The sequence below is a fragment of the Sus scrofa genome, chromosome 7 (assembly GCF_054392235.1).
Source record: "Sus scrofa isolate SSC_HxYL_T2T_F1_AM1 chromosome 7, Sscrofa_HxYL_maternal_Yorkshire_Landrace_v2.0, whole genome shotgun sequence".
NCBI classification, from domain to species: Eukaryota; Metazoa; Chordata; class Mammalia; order Artiodactyla; family Suidae; genus Sus; species Sus scrofa.
In genome coordinates this window covers 48,000,242-48,023,033 of record NC_139389.1, presented here as the reverse complement: position 1 = coordinate 48,023,033, position 22,792 = coordinate 48,000,242, and the positions used below count along the sequence as shown (strand labels likewise).

The 22,792-nt window shown below is 40.8% G+C and overlaps 1 protein-coding gene across 1 annotated transcript in view; it reads right to left on the bottom strand.

Moving 5' to 3' along the window:
• Positions 1 to 17,910: 17,910 nt before the first annotated feature.
• The window catches only part of CDC5L (cell division cycle 5 like), a 45,574-nt gene continuing 40,692 nt past the window's right edge, over positions 17,911 to 22,792 (bottom strand). The window contains exons 15-16 of the mRNA XM_001929597.7: positions 21,524 to 21,736; positions 17,911 to 20,752 (exon numbers count right to left, since the gene is read on the bottom strand). Of these exons, the coding sequence (XP_001929632.1) occupies positions 20,648 to 20,752; positions 21,524 to 21,736 (318 nt within the window). The 3' untranslated portion in view covers positions 17,911 to 20,647. The remainder of the gene's footprint in view (positions 20,753 to 21,523; positions 21,737 to 22,792) is intronic.

Here is a 22,792-nt window from a genome sequence, read left to right as displayed (position 1 = left end):
GCTATGAAAGAGTTAGCACATAGCATAGCCCAGGGCGCCCTGGACCTGATTACTGGTGGGGTTGGGCATCTTTCCTGTGTATTAGCCTTTGAGATGTCCTCTTCTGTAAATTGCCTGTTCATATTTTTTCTATTAAGCCATTTGTCTTTTTCTTTAATTGGAGGCATTCTTTATAAAGTCTGGTTACCAATCCTTTGCTTTCTATATAGATTACAGATCTGTTCCTTGTCCTTTCACTTTTATGAGATATCTCCAGCCATCCAGAAAATGACATTGAATTTGTTCTTTCCCTTTGTGGTTGGGGAATAGGGTGGTAATCTTATTTTAAAAAGCATCTTCCCTACCTGAGTTCTGAAAGATAGCTTTCTATTTCTAATTGTTTTCAGAACTTATTTTTCATGTTAACTGCTTATGGCATCTGGAATTTATTTTTGTGTATGGTTTTGGGGAAGTAAGGCAAGGAGATACACAGAAGGGAATTTAGAAGATAAGATGGCAGCCACTTTTTAGTTTAATAATTTTTTTAATATTACAGAGGGAAAAGAAATGGCATGAAAAGATTTATAATCTTATGCATTTTTAAAGCCAATTACACAACTGCATTGTGTTATTATGGCATATATGGTATTAAATTATATGCATGTTTTTGAGGAATATATCAGGTCATCCTTGGACTCCTCCTCCTTCCTGGTCGTCCTGTCCCCCATCAGTGTCTCCTTGCCCCACAACCTTCTCCAAGGACTGCTCCTTTTTAGTTTCTGAGAAGGGAAGAACTGTTCCCCCAAGAATCATCCCTTGACATTTGGTCAATAATGGGGTGGCCAGTTTGCCTGCGCCAGCCCAGTTTTCCCCAATTTCTTTCGTTCTTTCTTTCTTTCTTTCTTTTTTTTTTTTTTTTTTTTTTTTTTTTGGCTTTTTGCCATTTCTAGGGCCACTCCCATGGAGTATGGAGATTCCCAGGCTAGGGGTCTAATTGGAACTGTAGCCACTGGCCTTTGCCACAGCCACAGCAACGCGGGATCCCAGCCGAACCTGCAACCTACACCACAGCTCACGGCAACACCAGATCCTTAACCCATGGAGTGAGACCAGGATCGAACCCGCAACCTCATGGTTCCTAGTCGGATTCGTTAACCACTGAGCCACGACAGGAACTTCCCCAATTTCTCAGTGATTGTGAGCATCCCTCCTCACTCAGCATATCTGATACCCATCACGCATCATATTTTAACACATTGCTTTTACATATTAAAACATCATTGACTGAGCTAAAATTTGCACTTGCCCAACAAAAATATTACAATTCACCATTTGCACTGTTTCACTGTTAAATTTTTGAATACAAATAAAAACTCCAAGTGGTCACAGAGTCAGAAGAGAGCTGAATTGTACGACACCCAGTGGGTGATTGGCTGGTGGGTCAAGGGCAGGGGGTAGAGGGACGCAGGAAACCACGTATTTGGTGCCATAAGGAAAATCTGCGGAAAGAAGGAAGGGCACCCCCTCTCTTTTTAAGAACATGTCTCTCACATTTCTGCTTCAGTCCCTCTGGCTAGAACTGAGACCCACAACTATTTTTATTTTTCATTTTTTTCCACACATAGCTTTTTTTATTTGGGCTTTGAAAACTGTGTAAAAGTGCTGAAAATGTTCATTGAGTGGTAGTTTGGGGGGGAAAATACAAACAGGCTTAGAGGCTAGGCCATGTGTAGGAAGTTTGGGGCTTGTAACTTTGGATTTCTTTCCTAAGAGATGTGGGGAATTTATTTATAAAGCAAGTGCATTAGCCGGAATTTAGTTCAGCTGTAACAGAAAACCCCAAAGTAACAGTGGTTTGGTTCTGTTTCCTGTTCCTGACCGTATGAAGTGATAGTAAAACCTCCCATTGACTGGGAGGCTGTTGTGTATAGGGCGAGGTCCTGAATACCGAACATTTAATCTTTACAAGACCCCCTTTAAAGGAGTTTCCCACTCTAAAGGTGAGAGACTCAAGTTCAGAGAAGGCAGGTAACTTGCCCAAGGTCACACAGCTCCTTCGTGGCAGAGCCTCACGAATCCAGAGCTCTTCCCATTCAGGGGATAACAGGTGCCACCCTCACGTGGCCCCCACCTCGGCACAAAGTGGGGCAGACAATACCCAGCTAACTGTACAGTTGACAGAAGCACATTTTCCTAGACTGGCTTTCAGAACATACGTGTTAATGGTTGAAAACTCAAACTGAAATGTGTTTCCACACTCATCACCACACGGCTCTGTTAATTTTTTTAAATCCCACAGAGCAACATATTTTGGTTGTGCTTCTGGTTCACCAAGTACAACTAATCAGCACATCCACTCACTCAGATGGAAACCAATGCCAAGGACATATGAGTCAAGCCACCAGGCGCCCAGCCTCCCCTGCCAGCCCCTCCTCCCCCACAGACCAAGCTGTGGCTCCGAACCTGATGTGAAGCTCTCTCTAGGTTTTCTCCGTGAGCTCCAGTCAAGAAGGCATGAAGAACCCAGGGCAGAACTGGGGGACGGGGGTGAGGGGGGCACGCGAGGTAGAAAAGCTTTGCGGGTGTGGGTGCTCAGCAGCTCACCAACCACACCAACCTGACCTGGAGACAGTCCTTCAGGAGAGAAGGCCTGGCTGCATTTCACACAGAAAAGTTAGTTCAGAGACATCAAGTAATTTGCCCTAAGTCACACAGCCTAAAAATAACAGAGGCAGGACTCAAACCCAGGACTTCTGGCTCTGAGGACAGAGCTTGATCCTGCTTCCCAGGAAGTTCCTCCCCAACGCCTCCCTTTTCCCACCTCCCGCCACCAACTGGTCACTTCCAGAGTGGAGGCTCATCCTGCTGGTGTGGGTGTCAGGGGTGAGGACGGACCAGGGGATCTGGTGTTTGTGGACCAGAGGTGCCTAGAGATGAAGGGAGAGAGAAACACACAGAGACAGAGAGAGAAGCAGAGAGGAGACAGACTGAGGGCTCAGTGGTTAATGAATCTGACTAGCAACTATGAGGTTGCGGGTTAGATCCCTGGCCTTGCTCAGTGGGTTAAGGATCTGGCGTTGCCATGAGCTGTGATATGGGTTGCAGATGTGGCTCGGATCCCGCGTTGCTGTGGCTGTAGTGTAGGCTGGCGGCTACAGCTCCAATTAGACCCCTAGCCTGGGAACCGCCACATGCCGCTGGAAGCGGCCCTAGAAATAGCAAAAAGCCAAAAAGCCAAAAAAAAAAAAAAAAAAAAAAAAAAGCCTGTGATCTAGCCAAGCAGCAAAGACATAACAGGAAGAAGCCAGGGAGGAGGGCTAAAATACATAAGATGGAGCACATGTCAGTCTTGAATAAAGAGACCACTAGTGCTGCCAGCTGTCCAGCAGGACACAAGGCAGACAGTGACACCAGGTCTTCTGGCTCTGGGCTCAGTACACGGCCCACAGTTCCCTGTTGCTTCAAGAGGAAATGGGCACAGATGCCCTCATTTTACTTTCTGTCTTCAAAGCATCTCAGAGTCGAAAGGCACACTTATCCACCCAGGCCTCTGGGAAGCTATGCAGATTTTCAGGCCCTTTCTTGTACAGTTGAATTTTGAATTAGAAATAAATTACTACAGTGAGGTCGTGTTGTACAGCACAGGAAACCATATTCAATCACTTGTGATAGAACATGATAGAAGATAATATGAGAAAAAGAATGTATGTGTATGTTTAACTGGGTCACCTTGCTGTACAGCAGAAATTGACAGCATATTGCCAGTCAACCATAATAAAAAAATTTTTTTAAGTAATAAATGACTATATCCTAGCAGCTGACATGTCTTACATCCCTCTATGACTTTCTTGAGTGGCACTGCCCAATAGAACCTTCTTTCTTTTTTTTTTTTTTTTTTTTAGTCTTTTTTGTCTTTTCTAGGGCTGCTCCCTCGGCATATGGAGGATCCCAGGCTAGGGGTCTAACTGGAGCTGTAACCGCTGGCCTACACCAGAGCCATAGCAACGCGGGATCCAAGCTGCATCTGTGACCTACACCACAGCTCACGGCAATGCTGGATCCCTAACCCACTGAGCAAGGCCAGGGATCAAACCCGCAACCTTATGGTTCCTCGTCAGATTCGTTAACCACTGAGCCACGACGGGAATTCCCAGTAGAACTTTCTTGATGGTGGAAATGTGGCTAAGGAACACCTGAAATGCAGCTAAGGTGAGTGAATGTAAATTTGTTTTGATTTATATAGAGAGTTGAGATTTGTATTAGATTGTTTTAGATTGTATTTGATTTTAGATTATAGATTTATAGATTTTAGCTTTTTTTTTTTTTTTTTTTGTCTTTTGTCTTTTTAGGGCTGCACCCGCAGTATATGGAGGTTCCCAGGCTAGGGATCTAATCAGAGCTGTAGCCACTGGCCTACACCAGAGCCACAGCAACACAGGATCCGAGCCACGTCTTCAACCCACATCACAGCTCATGGCAACGCCAGATCCTTAACACACTGAGCAAGGCCAGGGATCGAACCTGCAACCTCATGGTTTCTAGTTGGAATCGTTTCCGCCACACTATGACGGGAACTACAATTTTAGCTTTGTTTATAAATGTATGAAAATGGTTACTTTAACAGCTATACGTAGCTAGTGTCCATATTGGACATCACAGTTCTAGAAGCAGCAGCACCTTCCAGAACCTTTATTTTCCCTTGGATTTTTCTGCCTCCGACAAAAAGGAAACACGGGAATCATGGATACAGCAAGAGCCCTTGTTCTCCCCAAGCTCCCCTGTCCTTTCTAGCACGCCCCCCCGCCTCCACCCAAGCTCTCTAGAGGTTTCTAGGACCAAATATTATGTCTAATAACAGAGTTTTCTCACTCCAGTTATAATCACAAATCCCTCTGGGAAGAAAGTCTTATAACGAAACAAATGGCCTATCCAAAGGTTTCAGAAAATTGCTTTTTAAAAACTCTTTGGAGTGGACTATGCAGGGAAATGAAATAAGTATCAGGTTGGCTTGAGTAAGTTATCACATATGCCCCATGAGCTTCAGGGCATGTTTTGAGAAGGCTTTTTTCCCTGCTCCCAAATAACAGGCAAATTGTTGATATAATGAATGATCCAAGGAAGTGCCGGGTGGCAGCCTTTGGAGCAGGAAGACCTCTGCAGGGAGGAGAATATTAATCAGGGCTTCCCGAGAGCAGGGGGCAACCAGGAGAAAAACAAGCTTTTCCTTTATGTACAAGGCAGCTCTTGGGTACGGCTCCAGCAGTGTTGCCCAAACTTTGATGTGCATGCACGCCTCCTGGGGAGTCATGGTAAAATGCAGATTCAGGGAGTTCCCATTGTGGCCCAGCAGTAAGGAACCAGACTAGTGTCCTTGAGGAAGAGGGTTCGATCCCTGGCCTCACTCAGTGGGTTACAGATCCAGAATTGCCATGAACTGTGGTGTAGGTTGCAGACAGGGCTCGGATCTGGTGTTGCTGTGGCTATGGTGTAGGCCCGAAACTGTGGAGCCCTGGGCTGGGAACTTCCATATGCTGCAGGAGCAGCCTTAACCCCCCCCCCCAAAAAAAAAAAAAAAAAAAAAAGAAGAAGAAAATGCAGATTCACAGACAGCAGGCCCGGTCTGCATGGGGAGCCTCCACGCCTGGATGCTCCTGAAGTCCACTCAGAACACCTGGCAGTTGCTGTCAGTGCCCTGACTCCCAGCCCAGCCCTGCCTGCCAAGGGCTAGTTTCTCTTGAAATGATCATTTTGGAGCCTCTCTCCGAGGAATTCAGCCTCACTTTATCAACTCACCTTTTGCAACCAAAAGTCAATAGACCTTTTCAAAGTTGTCAGAACCCATCATATAGAACCAAAGATACAGGACCAAAGCCCTGAGAGACCAGTGGCAGGCAGCAGCCTGGGTCAATGCAGCTGCTCCACAAATTCAGACTAGCCTACAAGGGAGCTGATCTGAGGCCTAAGGGTGGGGAGAGCAGTTGTTTAGCACAAATCTAAGCTCCGTCTTCCATTCTGGTGTCATCAGTAATAACACTGATGTTTTCATTTATTTCTTCTTGTTTCCTACTATCTCTCATTTAATTCAGCCTTAACTGAGAACGCAATTGGTATAATTTGACCTTTCAAGTCATTTCATCTCTTTCTAAAGTGAGGACAATAGAACACCTCGACCTCTCAGTTTTGTGAGGATTAAGTTAACACACAGAGGTGTTTTTAGCCCTGTCCCCAGTATGACAGGTGATTACTAAATGTAATCTGTTATGATTATCAGTATTTTATGATGCTTGTTGCATGAATAAGTACAGATCAGTCTCCAATAATAACCTCCCTCTTGACCTTCAGATTTCATGCTGCTTGATATTTCCAACTTTTCTTCAAAATGTTTCCCTACCATTTCGTCAGAGGTACCATCATTATCTCTGTCAGAGACAACACCCACAAGTCATTTTTTGCCTCCATATCTAAGTACCAACACTTTCTGATTCCGTGTCCAGAAAAACTCTTTTTTTTTTTTTTTTTTTGGCTTTTTAAGGCCACACACATGGCATATGGAGGTTCCCAGGCCAGGGGTCGAATTGGAGCTGCAGGTGCCAACCAAACCACAGCAACAGCAACATCAGATCCAAGCCACATCTGCGACCTACATACACCACAGCTCACAGCAATCCCAGATCCTTAACCCAATGAGTGAGGCCAATTATCAAACCAACATCCTCATGGATACTAGTCAGGTTCATTACCACTGAGCCACAACAGGAAATCCCCAGAAAGATTCCTGAATCTACCATCTTCTGCCTCCATTGCGCACACCTCATCATCTGCTCTAAGATTCCTGCAACACTTCCCACCAGTCTTCCTTTTTTGCCTCTCTCCTTTCCAGCCCTACTGCAGGAACTGCCTCCAGGTCAGTCTTTCCCAAGCACCACCGGGGCTTTCAAAGCAATCCCAATTAGCAGTTCCAAAAACCTTCCTTCGATGAAGCAGTGGCAGCAATGTTGGCATAAGTGCATGGCTTCCTAGGGGACCACTTGGGAAAAGGCCACACGTGTACCCTGATCTTAGGAATTATCTCCACAATCTTTGTGGTGCTTTATAGCCATGCTGCAGGTATAATTAGAGAGATGCCTTCAATGCCTCCTCCACACTCCGGGAGCTACCACTAGGGCTGGAGGCTGAGGCATTAACATCTCAGTCTATTGACGGAGACTTAAGTCTCAGGTCAATAAACCCACTTCCACAGAGAGCACTGGTTTTGTTTAGGTTTTTCCTTGTACATATTTGCTGTGTTTTTTTTTTAATCAAGCAAAATCATTGCTATTATTCCCTCATTATCTGCTAGGGATTTTAGGACCTAGAATTATTTTGGAATTCATCTAGTTCAAAATAAAGATGGACAAAGGAGTAAGTAATAGTGATGACACCTTAGAGTGAACATGTTCTGTTTCTTAGATTTGAAGGTCACAAGTCTTAACCCAGTTGTTGGTCCCTCAGTTAAAAGCAACTCCTCCATTGAGCCACTAGATGGCACTTGAGCCCTGGCATCCCGAGCCAACTGGCTGAAGTTCAGGACCACACCCCCTGGGATCTGACAGAGGAGACAATGGGAATTTGGGAGAGGTATGCCACCACTTCCTTAACCAACATACCAGGCATGTCACTTCAGAACCAATTCTTATTAGAGGTGAGGACGAAATACTTGATTACCATCAAAGCAATAGAGGAAAATAAAACCAAAGAGGTGACTTGGAAAATAATTCCACACAAGAGTCTGTGTATCCTGATTACCTAGTTCCACCTCCCTTCCTGAAAATGGCAGCTTCTGCAGGTTAAATGCCTCCAAGTCCCTCTAGTTGAGTACCTGTTACCATCTGCAGGCTCATCACGGCTAAGATCTCCCACTTTCCCTCCAGGCTCAATTCCCCAAAGCCCAGTCCTCTAAGTTCCCCAAACCATTCGTTCACATGGGCTCCTCCTAATTCAACAGGCAAAGAGGCTCACTCCTGCCCAACCTCAGTTCCCTGCTGGCCCAACACCAAATTAAGCATGGCTGCCACTCCCCTCCCACCAGATCTTATGAACCAATTCTGAACTTCAGGGACAGAAACTGGACACTTCCATGGAGGTTAAAGATTCCCAAACTAGGGAGTTCCTGTTGTGGCTCAACAGTAAGGAACCCGACTGGTATCCATGAGGATATGGGTTCAATCCCCGGCCTTGTTCAGTGGGTTAAGGATCCGGCCTTGCCGTGAGCTGTGGCGTAGGTTGCAGACGCAGCTTGGATCTCGTGTGGCTGTGGCTGTGGCTGTGGTGTAAGCCAGTAGTGGCAGCTCCAATTCAATCCCTAGCCTGGGAACCTCCATAAGCCACGGGTGTGGCCCTAAAAAGTAAAACAAAAAGAAAACAAAACAAAATTCCCAGTCTAGATTTCTCAAGCAAGCAGATCCTAAGTGCTTGATCTCTCTTTCCTCAAGTAAAGAGTTTTAAATACAAAACTACAGTGGGAAACCTGAACTTTCTCGCTAAGGAGCAGGGAGCTTGGAGCAATCAAATCACCATCACCTACATATTCTGAACAATTCTACTCTCAGTCAGACATTAAGTTTCTCTACAAGGGCTACTCTGGAAGCAGAGGGTAAATTATATGTTTACTCTTCCAATTAGACCATCATACATTTCCTAGAGGCAGGCCATGGGCATCATTTTAAAAATCTGGTCCAACTTCTGTTTTTTGGCCACTTCATTGAAATACCAGGACAATCGGAGTACACTCACCAAATGGTCTCAGTCAAAAGAGGTCGGGGCAGAACATCAAGTGATGTTTGGTGGGAAAAGATGACAACTGCTTTTCAATGAATTCAGCTTCAAAGGTTATCAGTACAAATATACTCCCAAGATAAAAAAACAACCTCCAAAATTATTCCTGAATCAAAAAGGTGGATTTCTTTAAACCTTCAGCTTATGCCCGTTTTCAGGGTGATGAGTCCTCCACGTATACTAAGTGCAGTAAAATAAAGGGAGGCTTTATTTTAAAATTAAAACATGTCCAAATAAATAAATAAATAAATAAAATACATGTCCAAAAATGTTTAATTAATTAATTAATACATGTCCTAGGATTAGTCTGGTCTGAGACTTTAGATCCCATGGCAGCTGGCTATAATGGAAAAACAAAGTCTGGGCTCTGGGTTTCGCTTAAATATCCTTTTATCTGGGCAAATCTCCTTCTATGAAGAGATCTCAGTCACCTCATCTGCAAGTAAGATTTTACTGCATTACTTGCTTAGGGCTCCCTCATGTCTTTCCATTTTGCACACCTCTCAAGGATTAGTATAGAAGAAAAGAATTAAAGACAAAACAAAAAATCAAACAAATCACTTCTGCTTGTTTAAGCTGAAAAGCCTCGAAATCCAACCATAAGAGAGTAAAGGACAAGACAGGGACTCACTGCACCCACAGGACACAGCACCACCAGCCACTCGTAGACACAGAGGTGGGGCTGGGAGGGACCAGGGGAGCAGGACACACTGCACTCCTGATCAAAGACCACACAGAGCTGCAGATTCTCTGAACACAAGACAGTCCTTATATCCAGCATGTTTCATATAAGTCAGCATTTCCCAATTTGGGTCCCTCAGGATCTTGTTATGCTTTAAAAGTTGAGGACCTCAAAAAAACTTATATGGCTCCTATCTATTGATATTTACTGTATTAGAAATTAAAACTGAGCAAGTTTTTAGATATTTACCTAAAAACATCTAAAATTCTAAATTCATTTTTAAATGGTGATAATAAACACTAAAGAAGGCGAAAGCACTTTTTCTGTAAGGATCAGACAGTAAATTCAGTTGACCCGTGAACAACTCGGTTTGGACTATGTGAGTCCACTTACGTGCTTTTTTTCAGTAGTAAACACTACAGAACTACAAGATCCATGGTTGGTTGAATCTGAGAAAGCAGAACCACAGGCAAACCACAAATATGGAGGAAGCCTGTAGATGGAGGACCAAGTATAAGTCATATGTAGGTTTTCAACTGCATGGGGTCGGGGTGGGGGTGTCAGCGCCTTTAACCACCCAGTTGTTCAGGGATCAACTGTATGTCAGGCTTTGCAGGCCATGTGGTCTCTGTTACAAATTCCCAATTCTGCTGTTGTAGCCTAAAGGCAGCCACAACGTGTAACAAATGAGCAGGCATGGGCCCTAATCTGCTTTAAAACAGGTCTCAGAGGATTGAAGTGATCTGCAAGTAAATGAACTACCTGCTGGAATACCTGCTCAGCATAAAGAAAACAAAAGCCAACAACATAACATTCACGATGTGTGCCATCCTTTGCAGGGACTAGACCTACAAGGAACTGGAAAATGACCTTCCAGGAGAAAAACCAGTCAATAGAAACAGACCCAGAAATGAGAAATAGCAGATAAGGACATTTAAAAAGCTATTATAGACTTTAAATAGAATAAAAGCTATAAAAATATGGATGCACTATGCTGTACATCTGAAACTAATACTGTAAATCAATTATACTTCAATAAGAATGATATATATTTGACAAATTAAAAATTAAAAACTATTAAAACATGCTCAAGACTATAAAGGAAACTATGAGAGAAATTATGTTAAAAAAAAAATGGAACTGCCAAAGACAAATGAAACATCTGAAATGAAAATTTCATTGGGAAGTATCTAATAAAAGTTAGATACTGTAGAAAAAAAGATGAGTGAACTTGAAAAACTGCAAAAAGATTTGCGAAATGAAGAACAGAGGAGAAAAGAAAAAAATAGGTTTTAAAAGAACAGAACCTTGGTGACCTATGGAGTATCAAGCAGTCTAAGAGACATACCTACCACAACCAACAACATGACAAAACCCACCCAAACTATAAGGATAGAGAGGTCAAAAATAAAAGGACAGAAAATGATACATAATCACATAGTATCAGGATCAGATAAAACAAGCTTTCAGGACAAAAAATGTTGCCAGATGTAAAGGACATTTCACAACGACAAAAGGGATAATTCAACAAGACGTAATAATCCCAAATGTGAATGCAGACAGTAACAAAATTCCTAAAGAAAAGAAGCAAAAACTGACAGAGAAAGGAGTTTGACATATGACAAAAAGGACACATATAAGCAAATCCACAATTATAGATGGTGATTTCAACACATCCCTCTTAGCAACTTATAGAACAAGTAAGAGAAAAAAAGCAATTAAGGATATCGGAAACTTGAGCTCTACCAATCAATGTGACACACTTGGCATTTATAGAACATTACAGCCTGCAGAATACACATTATTTTTAAGTGAACAAGGAACATCCACCCAAACAGACCATATGGTGGGCCATGAAACAAGCTTCAAATCATCCAGAGTATGTTCTCAAACCACAATGGAATTAAACTATAAATCAATAACAAAAAAATTAGAAAAGTGCTTAGCAACAGAAATAAAATTCAAGCCATTACATGTAATTTATAAATTTTCTACCAGGCACATTTTAAAAAGTAAAAACAGGTGAACTTAATTCTAATAATGTTTTATTTAATCCACTGTATCAAAAATATTCTCATTTCAAAGCCTAAGCAATATTTTAAAATTGAGATTTTTTTTTTTTTTTCTTATGAAGTCTTCAAAATCCAGGAAGTTACTTACAGCGCAACACAATTTAAACCAGGCACATCTCAAGTGCTCAGTTGTCACACGTGGCTAGCAGCTACCCTACTGGACAGCATAACTCTACATGGTACGTTAACAAATATGTTAGAACTGGTAATTTTAATACGCATCTATAATAAGTTGTTGTATTTCCCCCCATAGGGAAAAATCTTGCCTTGGGACACTTGTGAAATACTTAGAACTACCTTAAAAAACACTAACACATCAATCATCGAGATTGCTAATTTGTCTTCAAATTTCTACTTCCTCTTTCACTCACCCCCTACTGCAGTGGGTAAAACACATCCCAAATTTAGCCAACTTGGTCTACCACTCATTCCAAGACTAAGTGTTGGCTACTATGGGTTTTACTATTCTTAGATCTGTCAGATGCCTCATCACCTCCCTTTTATTTTTTCCTGCACGGACACAATCACACGCATGCTGTATGCCGGAAGGCGGTTTATCCCCACTCATTCATATTTTGGAGTCCGTGGGGATAGCCTGTCATCAAGTTATGTTGTAAAGGTTGTCCAGAGGGTTGTGGTTGCTACATTTTTAATGTGGACAGTAAGAAAACACACAAATCTAGAAGATATTCCAGCCATCACCATCATTCCAGAACTTGATTTTCTAAACAAATGCATGCCTAACTGATAAGACTAAAACTTTCAGAGAATCAATACTGTCTGAACTCCCCCTCCTTGGCTTTATTTCTGGCTATAAATGTGGAATAAAGAGGACAAAAAGAAACGATTCAGGACTGCAGGAATGAGAAGGAACCAAGGAAACACTTCCCGCAAATGCCCTAAGCACAAGGGGCCAGGCAGAGATGAAAATCCTGCATTAAACTTAAAAAGATGAGCTACCAGGGACAACAATCAGATGAGCTAAAACAGGTTTGAATAGTGAAACTGAAACACCTCCCCTGGAGATTCCCCAAAGACATAAAGGAGCTGTTAATGGAATTCAAGCTGGTTCTGACAACAGCTTCATTTTTAATGTAGCTGCTAAGAAAAAATACAGGTTTGAGTGGGATTCAGGAAAACAGTGATCAGTGTGCCAGCTCCAAATCTACCCTTTTGCACCAGTTTGTGATACTGGAGTTGTGACCTACAAACACCCCTCCTTTACCATGAGCACAGTACCAGACACCGTCAGTGGAAGGCACTGGAGGGGACACGATAAGTAGGAGGGGTGTCACTCCCAGTTCTGCTGCTTTTCCTGCTTGCCCCTCATGTATCACTGTCAGCATCGGCTTTCTTGCCAGTGGCACACACTCCCCAGAATTCTGCTAGCACCTCATGAGGTGGCCTTCCTCGAGTGTCACTGGCACCCCAGCAAGTGACTTCCTAGCAGGCTTCCCTGGCACCCTGCCTGCCACCTTAAACTGTGGCACCTCAGCCAACTTCCCCATCCAATGGGCCACACCATAGTGTCCTCGGTGAGATCTGAATCTCAGCCTTAGGGGAGGAGGGAGAGGGCTCTTTCAAGTCCCTTTCTTGGGGACTCTCGGTCTATAAGTAGTGGCCGCTCCCTACATCTGCTAATCTTGTATTCTCCAGAGATGTCTGCACCTTTAGTGGTCAATCCCCTGTTAACTAGTTAATAATTCTTCATACTGAATTTTCCCTGTTCAAATTACTCTTGTGGTTACTTTCTCCTGAATGGATCCTAAAACCTTAAAATGATAACAGAATCATATGTAAAATTTATAAGAGGATGTATATTTTCTAAATCACTAAGAAAATTAAAACCAGGAAATTCAAGTCCACTGAGGAAATGAGAGGAATTGGTGAGAAAGCATAAATCGTGATCACAGAAGACCCAAATCAGTAATTAACATAAAAGCAAATGGATGAAACTCCCTATTAAAATGCAAACACTCTCCCAATGTGTTGAAGCAGCAAATCCAACAACAAATGCTATTCAAGAGACAACTTAAATTATATGAAAGTTAAAATTAAAAGGAGAGAGACAATATAGGAAATGGGAGAAAATAGTTGCAAATGATGCAACTGACAAGGGCTTAATCCCCAAAATATCAGACAACTCATACAATTCAACAATGACAAAAAATAAACAACTCAGTCGAAAAATGGGCAGAAGACCTCAAGAGACATTTCTCAAAAAAGACATATTGATGGCCAATAAGCACATGGAAAAATGCTCAACCTCGCTAATAGAGAAATACAAATCAAAACTCAGGGAGTTCCCATGGGGCTGAGCAGAAATGAACCAACCAGTATCCATGAGGACATGGGTTCGATCCCTGGCCTCACTCAGTGTCTTAAGAATCTGGCATTGCCGTGAGTGTAGTGTAAATCGCAGGCACAGCTTGGATCCCCCATTGCTGTGGCTATGGCATAGGCTGGCACCCACAGCTCTGATTGGACCCCTAGCCAGGGAACTTCCATATGCCGAAGGTGAAGTCCTAAAAGAAAAAAAAAAAGAAAAAAAAAAACTAAAATGAGGTACCACCTCACACCGGGCAGAATAGTCATCATTAATAAGTCTACAAATAACAAATCCTGGAGAGGGAATGGAAAAGAGGGAACTTCCCTACACTGCTGGTGAGAATATAAATTGGTACCACCAATATGGAAAACAGTATGGAGGCTCCTCAGAGAAGTAAATATAGAACTACTATATGATCCAGCAATCCCACTCCTGGGCATATATCCAGACAAAACTTTCATTCAAAAAGATACATACACTCCAGTGTTCATTGCGGCACTATTCACAATAGCCAAAACATGGAAGTAGCCTAAATGTCCATCAACAGACGAATGGATCATGACGATGTGGCACATACATACAAATGGAATACTACTCAGCCATAAAAAAGAACGAAATAATGTCATTTGCAGCAACATGGATGCAACTAGAAATTCTCATACTAAGTGAAGTCAGAAAGCGAAAGACAAATACCATATGATATCACTTAAACTGTAATCTAAAATATGGCACAGGAGTTCCCATTGTGGCTCAGCGGTAATGAACCCGACTAGTATCCATGAGGATGCAGGTTTGATCCAGGAGGATGCAGGTTTGATCCCTGGCTGCACTTAGTGGGTTAAGAATCCGGCATTGCCATGAGCTGTGTTCTAGGCTGCAGATGCAGCTTAGATCCTGCGCTGCTGTGGCTGTGGTGTAGGCAAGCAGCTGCAGCTCTGATTCAACCCCTAGTCTGGAACTTCCATGTGCCACAGGTGTGACCCTAAAAAGTAAAAAACAAAAATGGCACAAATGAACCTATCTACAAAACAGAAACAGACTCACAGACATAGAGAACAGATTGTGGTTGCCAAGGAAAAGGGGGTAGGGAGTGGGATGGACTCAGAGTTTAGGGTTAGTAGATGCAAACTATTGCCTTTAGAATGGATAAGCAATGAGGTCCTACTGTATATCCAATCTCTTGGGATAGACCACAACGGAAGATAAGAAAAGGAGTGTGTGTGTGTGTGTGTGTGTGTGCGTGTGTGTGTGTCTGTGTCTGTGTGTGTGTATGACTGGGTCATTCTGCTGTTCGGCAGTAATTGGCACAACATTGTAAATCAACTATATTTTAATAAAAAATTTAAAAATTTTAAAAATAGGATGATTTATCAAGCAAATATAAACAAAAAAAGAAGAAAAATACTCTAATATCAAAGAAAGTAAAATTCAAGGCAAATTTTAAATAAGACACAAAGAAAAACTTTAGCCCAGTAAGTCTTCCTTATGAATTGTACCTTAACAGACACAAGTACTTATATACTAAATAACAGTATCAAAATATACAAAGCAAAAGCTCTAGACAAACAAGATTAAACTGAGAGAAATAACTGTGACAGGAACTCTAAGACAATACTACTAGTCTATGGTAGTTTATATCCAAAAGTAAGAAAATGGAATTTGAATGAAATGGTTGAAAATTCACCTCTGTCCCACCCAAACTGAATAAACCTTCATTTAAAACACCTAAACAACAACTTTTTAAAATGCTAGACCCCGATACCTCAATAAATTCTTATAGAAACCATAAACCATATTTTCTTCCAAGGTAAAAATTCAGCAAGTAGTAAAAAATTTCTTTAAAAAAGCCAACCACACAGAAATTGTTAAATATTCTTAGTTATAGAAACAAAAACTTAGAACACAATGATGAACCACTCAGAAAACATGACACATTAAAATAGCTGGGATTTGGAGTTCCCACTGTGGCTCAGTGGTTAACAAATCCTACTAGGAACCATGAGGCTGCAGGTTCGATCCTTGGCCTCACTCAATGAGTTAAGGATCTGGCATTGCCGTGAGCTGTGGTGTAGGTCGCAGACATGGCTCGGGTCCAGTATTGCTGTGGCTCTGGCATAGGCTGGAGGCTACAGCTCTGATTAGACCCCTAGCCTGGGAACCTCCATACACCGCAGGTGCTGCCCTAAAAAGACGAAAAAAAAAAGAAAAAAAAAAAAAAAAAAAAGAACTTTAAGGAGTTCCCATCATGGCTCAGTGGTTAACGAATCCAACTAGGAACCATGAGGATGCGGGTTCAATCCCTGGCCTTGCTCAGTGGGTTAAGGATCAGGCGTTGCTGTGAGCTGTGGTATAGGCTGGTGGCTACAGCTCTGATTAGACCCCTAGCCTGGGAACCTCCATATGCCAAGGGAGCAGCCCTAGAAATGGCAAAAAGACAAAAAAAAAAAAAAAAATATATATATATATATATATATATATAGCTGGGGTTTGAACACATTTGAAATTAGAGATATACCAAAAGCTTTTAACATATTCGACTGTATACAAAAAAACAAAAATTATCACTCAAAAAGTTACAGGGAAAAAAAAATCTAGAGCAAATAAAGGAAATAATAAACATAAAATGCGAGAAACATTTTACAACAAAATCACAACTGAAAAAAACAAATCCAAACATTGTTTTCTTATTTTTTTCTCTTCAGGGGAAAAAAGTTACCTTTACTAAGTCTCATCAAGATAAAAAAAAGAAAGGACTAAGAAAAGGTAAATTTCTTATAACTTAGAAGTAGCATGTTTAATAGAAAGGAGACTTTTTATTCTCTATTAAAATTATCTAATAAATATTTTAAATTTCTACAAATGAAAAGCATAAATTACTTAAATTTAGTAAATAATAAACACAAAAGGAGAAAAACATTTTAAAACAGAAAAATTTAATTTTAAAGTTACTTAAATTTTAAAAATATAGCCAGAGAAGAAACTAGTAGTTATCAAGAATTTACTTCCTAAAAGGGTTCTGAACTCAAAAGTTTTATAGGCACAGTCCTTCAATTTTTCATGGAACAAATCACTCCCATGCTATAACTTCTTAATGTACAGAAAAATATACAGACTTATTCTATTCACTTTATAGAGCCAGCAAAATCCCTATCTTAAAACTTGGACAACAGCCCAAAAGACTAATAAACTCATTCATGTAAAAAGGCAATTTTCCTAAATAAAATATTATCAAATCAAATTCTATAGAAAGAACATGGCAGTCACATTTTAGGAAAAATGCATTCCAAAAGACATCCCCTATTTCAAAACTAATCTTCCAAGAAAAATGAACGTCAACATAGGGCTGCATGATTGGAGAGCGCAAGTCCACAATCGCTATAGTGTATTTTTTTCTCTGAGACTGCTTTTCCTCTATTTTTTTTTTTCTTTTTAGGGGAGCTACAGCTGCCATCCTACGCCACAGTCACAGCCACGCCAAATCTGAGCTGCATCTGCAACATATGCCACAACTGCAGCAACACCAGATCCTTAACCCACTGAGTGAGGCCAAGGATCAAACGGGCATCCTCATGGACACGATGTTGGGTTCTTAACCCACGGAGCCATGGCAGGAACCTCGAGACTGCTTTTTAACTCATCATAATTTCTAAGGTTTCCAAGAAGACTCTCACTCACAGTGCTGGTTTCCTTTAGCTCTTTATCACGTTTGATTTCTGTCCCTAAATCACTGAGATTTGAACGTGCTTTTGAACACTAGTCCTAACACCACCACTTAATGAATACCTCTAAGAGAATATGATAAAGGTGAATGTTAAAACAGCCAACCAGACTGCACTCAGGCAAAGAACCATGGGCATTACAATGCCAATGAAGGGCAATGTTTACCAGGAATGTGGCACTGCTATGAGGCAAAGTCATGAGCAGTTCACAATGCAGTATGACTGCTAGGTTTGAAATGACCCAATTCTTGGTAATTTTTTAGGGTATAAGTATGTGCATTATTTCAAATTTTGAAAACAAAGTGACTTCATTAATATTATTAGATCAGCTATTTATTTATTTATTTATTTATGCTGTGCCCACTGCATACAAAAGTTCCCAGGCCAGGGATCAAACCTGTGCCACAGCAGTGACAACACCAGGCCCTGCACCACCAGGGAACTCCAGATCAGCTCTTTTTAAACCATATAATTTGTTTACATAAGAAGCAAGTAAACTGTAAATTTTTTACAAAAAAATGTTTTTTAATTAATAACTGACCTGATTCCAGGAGTTCAAAGATGGTTTGATGTTGGAAAAGTCTATGAAAGCATCAACAAATCAAATGAAAGAAAAAATATACATACACAATTATTTTTAACAGATAGCCAAAAAGTATATTTGACAAAATTCCAGAGCCTTTTATAATTCAAATTTTTAAAATCTAAAAATAGTGGGATATTTCCTTTTTAGATAAAGAATATGACTCAAAACAGCCAACATAAAGGTAAAAAACTATAGATATACCCAATAAAACCAAAAATAATATGACTCAACACAGCCAACATAAAGGTAAAATACTATAGATATATTCAATAAAAGAAACAAAACCAGAATGCCTACCATCACCATAATTTAACATTTCAGCCAACAAAACATGCAATAATAATTAAACTATTAGAAGAAACAATATTATCATTATTCATAGATGATATCAAAGTATTTCCTAGAAAAGCCACACAAAACTTCTGGAAAAAGTACCAGGAAAATATAAATTTATGGCCTGATGAGACTATAGAATTATTACTGCTCAAATCCTTCCACCTGCCTCCATCAGGACTGGCTCTATCCTGGTTTGGGTCACTGTTACTGTTTGCCCAGATTACTGCATCAGGCTCCTACTGACTTCTGGCTTCCCTGCCTTCAGCCTGGTGAGATGTAGAGCACAGTCACAGGACGAATCTGATGTCATTCTTTTGCTTAGAATCCTCTCATACTTTTCCACCATAGTTAGAACAAGGCCCAAATTCCTTACCACGGCTTCATATATGGCCCTACCCACCCGGGCCTTATGTAAACACCATTCCTGACACTCTAGTCGTCCTCTCTGCTCCTCAACACACCCAAGGGGCTTTGTGCTAGTTCTTCACTCTGCCAGCATTGCTCTTTCCTTTAACCTCACAAGGGTGGGGGTGGCTCCTTCTAAGATGCCAATTACATCTCATCTTAAACGTTATCTCCTCAGAGGGCTCTCTGATCATCCAGTCCCTATTGCCCATTGTCCTATTTTAATTCCCTCCATAGGATCTAAAGCTCATGATCTGACACTTTTTTTCCTTTTATGTTTGGTATCTCCTCCCACGAACATCACCTCCATGAGGGCAAGAACTTTGTCTTAATAACTGTTCATCTCCAAAATTTAAATAAGTGCCTGGCACATAAGAAGAGTCACTCCTTCCCTGAAATTTTTTTTTTGTCTTTTGTTATTTTTTAGGGCCGCATCTGCAGCAAATGGAGGTTCCCAGGCTAGGGGTCTAATCAGAGCTACAGCTGCCAGTCTACACCACAGCCACAGCAACGTGGGATCCAATCCGCATCTGCAACCTACATCACAGCTCATGGCAACACTGGATCCTTAACCCACTGAGCTAGGCCAGGGATCGAACCCACAACCTCATGGTTCCTAGTCGGATTCGTTTCCACCGCACCATGGTGGGAACTCCTTCCTTAAATTTTAATTGTCTGTCATTCCCAATAGACTGTAAACTCCACAGAACAGGAACCATGCCTATTCTAGTCACTCTTCCATCTCCAGGACTCAGACACTGGCTGAACAGTCAATAAATATCTGATGAATGAATGAATGAATGCAACCCTCATTCCCTCTCTTTAATCCCTAGAAGTCTAAGATTAAGCAAGCTTTTTTTGTTGAATCCAACACATTACTGGCTTATAAAACTTACAGCCAACTAATGATTTCACAGGAATTGTTATAAAGTTAGACCTTTCCACCTCTATCCACTCCCCAAATTCTACACTTTTGCGACTGATTTGTTAAGATGAACAACGTGCTTTAATAACATCCGATAGTACTACTGAAATTAATCTTTAAAATGTCTTTGTCAAAAAAAAAATATTTACAAGAAAATAACAGGTCAAGAAAAAATTCAATTATTTTGAGTCCTAATCCATAAATTGTACAAATAGCTGGGCAGAGAAGAGACCTCCCTAGAGTTATACTGAAAAAAAACCTGAGGCATTAAAAAGTCCATCTATCATGTCAGTGTATAGAGAAATGACCATTCTACCCTTAAAAGGTCAAAACTATCAAAGCCACAAAAAGATTGCTTCTGGATCGCCATCATCATCATCACCCGAGAGTTACTTACTAAATAAGACACAGAGTACATACTGGCTGGTGTGTGGGCACTCTAAGTATCTAATTACTTCAAACAAAAGGCTACATTCTCAATTTTTTATATTTTGTTTTTATTCAAGAGTTTACGCACAGGCAGCACTTTAAAATCAGGCTTTTAAAATTAAAGGCCAAAACTAAAAAAAATTTGCAAAGATGACACTGCTGAAAGAATGATCGTCTTAATAATTTAAACCCTAAAATGTCCTGTGGGGTTAAGTCTTTATACATAAATGTGTGAGATGGATATCATTTAAAATAACTGAAAAACCACCGATTGTGGGCAAATTTGTCGAGGAAGATAAACATCAGTTTCGGCCTTCCAGGGTGTGAACACTAGCAGTTAATTCATCTTGCGACAGAATACAAACTATGCTTCAGAATTTAGCCTTTAGAGTCTCTTTCTCCAGCAGCAAATCAGCATATCTATGCTGAAGTTCCTTTTCTCTTTCCTGTTGTCGCTGAACATCTTCTTTTAGACACTTGAAAAAACAAAAATATTACATAATTACTTTAGATTTAAGCACACTGAAAATTAAAAACATCTTATGGTTCTTTACCATCTTACAAACAGCTGAGTTAGGTCAAGATTCCCAAGAGACAAGTATTACCCGAAGAGAAACAAAAATTGCAATTACTTTTTCTGCAGAGCCAGTGCTGCGGACATTCTTTGGTTTGGTCATACAGCTACCATCTTGTTGTAAAATCTCTACTACTACCTCAAATAAACAAGCCATTATTGTCCTATCAACACCCACAGATGCACTTAAATAAGCCCTGGCTGCCCTTTATCCGGGCAGGGGCTACCATGCACACTTGGCAAATAAACCAAATCTGGCCAAAGGAATTTGATGCTTTGGGATGACCAGCTATATTCCCAGGATCCTAAATTACAAAACAAAGAGACACTGGTTTAATGGACCTCAGAGGGACCTACATGAATGAGATGCACTTAAGTTTTAGGCAGACAAATCGGAAGGGTTACTTATTGCATTTCAGAGAGTATCTACAAACAAAACAAAAAATAAGTAAAGGAAAAGCCTTCATGTATCCACAACTGGCCTGGTCTATTCATCCAGACGCAGGCAATTCTGGACTAGAATGTCAAGCTCTAGGCTCTCATCAAAAAAAAAAAAAAAACGCCAGATAATACCAACTGCAAAAGAAAGCCCACACAAGAAGGGAAAAGAGGAAAGCCCTGATAATTCTTTGAAGCTCTCTTCTTAAACAATGCTGCAAAGTAATAATGTTACCTCTAGCCTCCGGGGAATAGCAGAGTCTTCATGTTTCTTGAGTTCTTCAAAAGTGCGTAACTCCAAGTAAGCCTGCTCAATTTGGTCCCATAAGTCATTCAACTGTTTCATAAGCCCCATTGCACGAGACTGGTAGCCCCCAAGCAAAATTTTCATCTTCTTTTCCATCTTTGCAGCTCTCTTGGCTTCTGTTGTCATGTGACCCCTGTTTATCTGGGGTTCAGGGGAGATCACATCAGCACACATGGGAAAAGCAGGCTAAACAACAAGACTTCAACTATACTTCAATAAAGCTTAAAAAAAATAAGACTAAAATAGCACCAATGGTCATGTACTGCCTCAAAGCAGTAAGTACATTAGATATGATCCCTATCAAATCACCCATGGCATTTTCCACAGAACCAGAACAAATAATCCTAAAATTTATACACAACCATAAAAGACCCAGAATTGCCACAGCAATCTTGAGGAAAAAGAACAAAGCAGGAGGTATAATCCTCCCAGACTTCAGACTATGTTATAAAGCTACACTAATCAAAACAGCATGTTATTGGCACAAAAACAGACAGACGGATCAAATGGAACAGAATAGAGACCCCAGAAATAAACCCACATACCTATCTATGGTCAATCAATCTGTGACAAATGAGGTAAGAATATGCAATGGGAAAAGACATTCTCTTCAGCAAGTGGTGTCTGGAAAGTTGAACAGCCACATGCAAATCAGTGAATTTAGAACACACCCTCACACTATACACAAAAATAAACTCAAAATGGCTGAAAGACTTAAATATGACACCATAACACTCCTAGAAGAGAACATCGGCAAAATAATCTCTGACATAAATCGTACCAGTGTTTTCATAAGTCAGTCACCCAAGGCAATAGAAGTAAAAACAAAAATAAACAAATGAGACCTAATCAAACATAAGCTTTTACACAGTGGAAACCATAATCAAAACAAAAAGACAACCTACGGACTGGGAAAAAAATATTTGCAAACGAGTGACCAACAAGGGCATAATTTTCAAAATGTATAAACAACTCATACAACTCAATGTCAAAAAAACAAACAACCCAATCAAAAAATGGGCAGAAGACCTAAATAGACATTTCTCTGAAGAAAACATACAGATGGCTGATGGGTACATGAAAAGATGCTCATCATCACTAATTACTAGAGAAATGCAGATCAAAACCCCAATGAGGTACACTACCTCACAATGGTCAGAATGGTCATCATTTAAAAAATCTACAAACAGGAGTCCC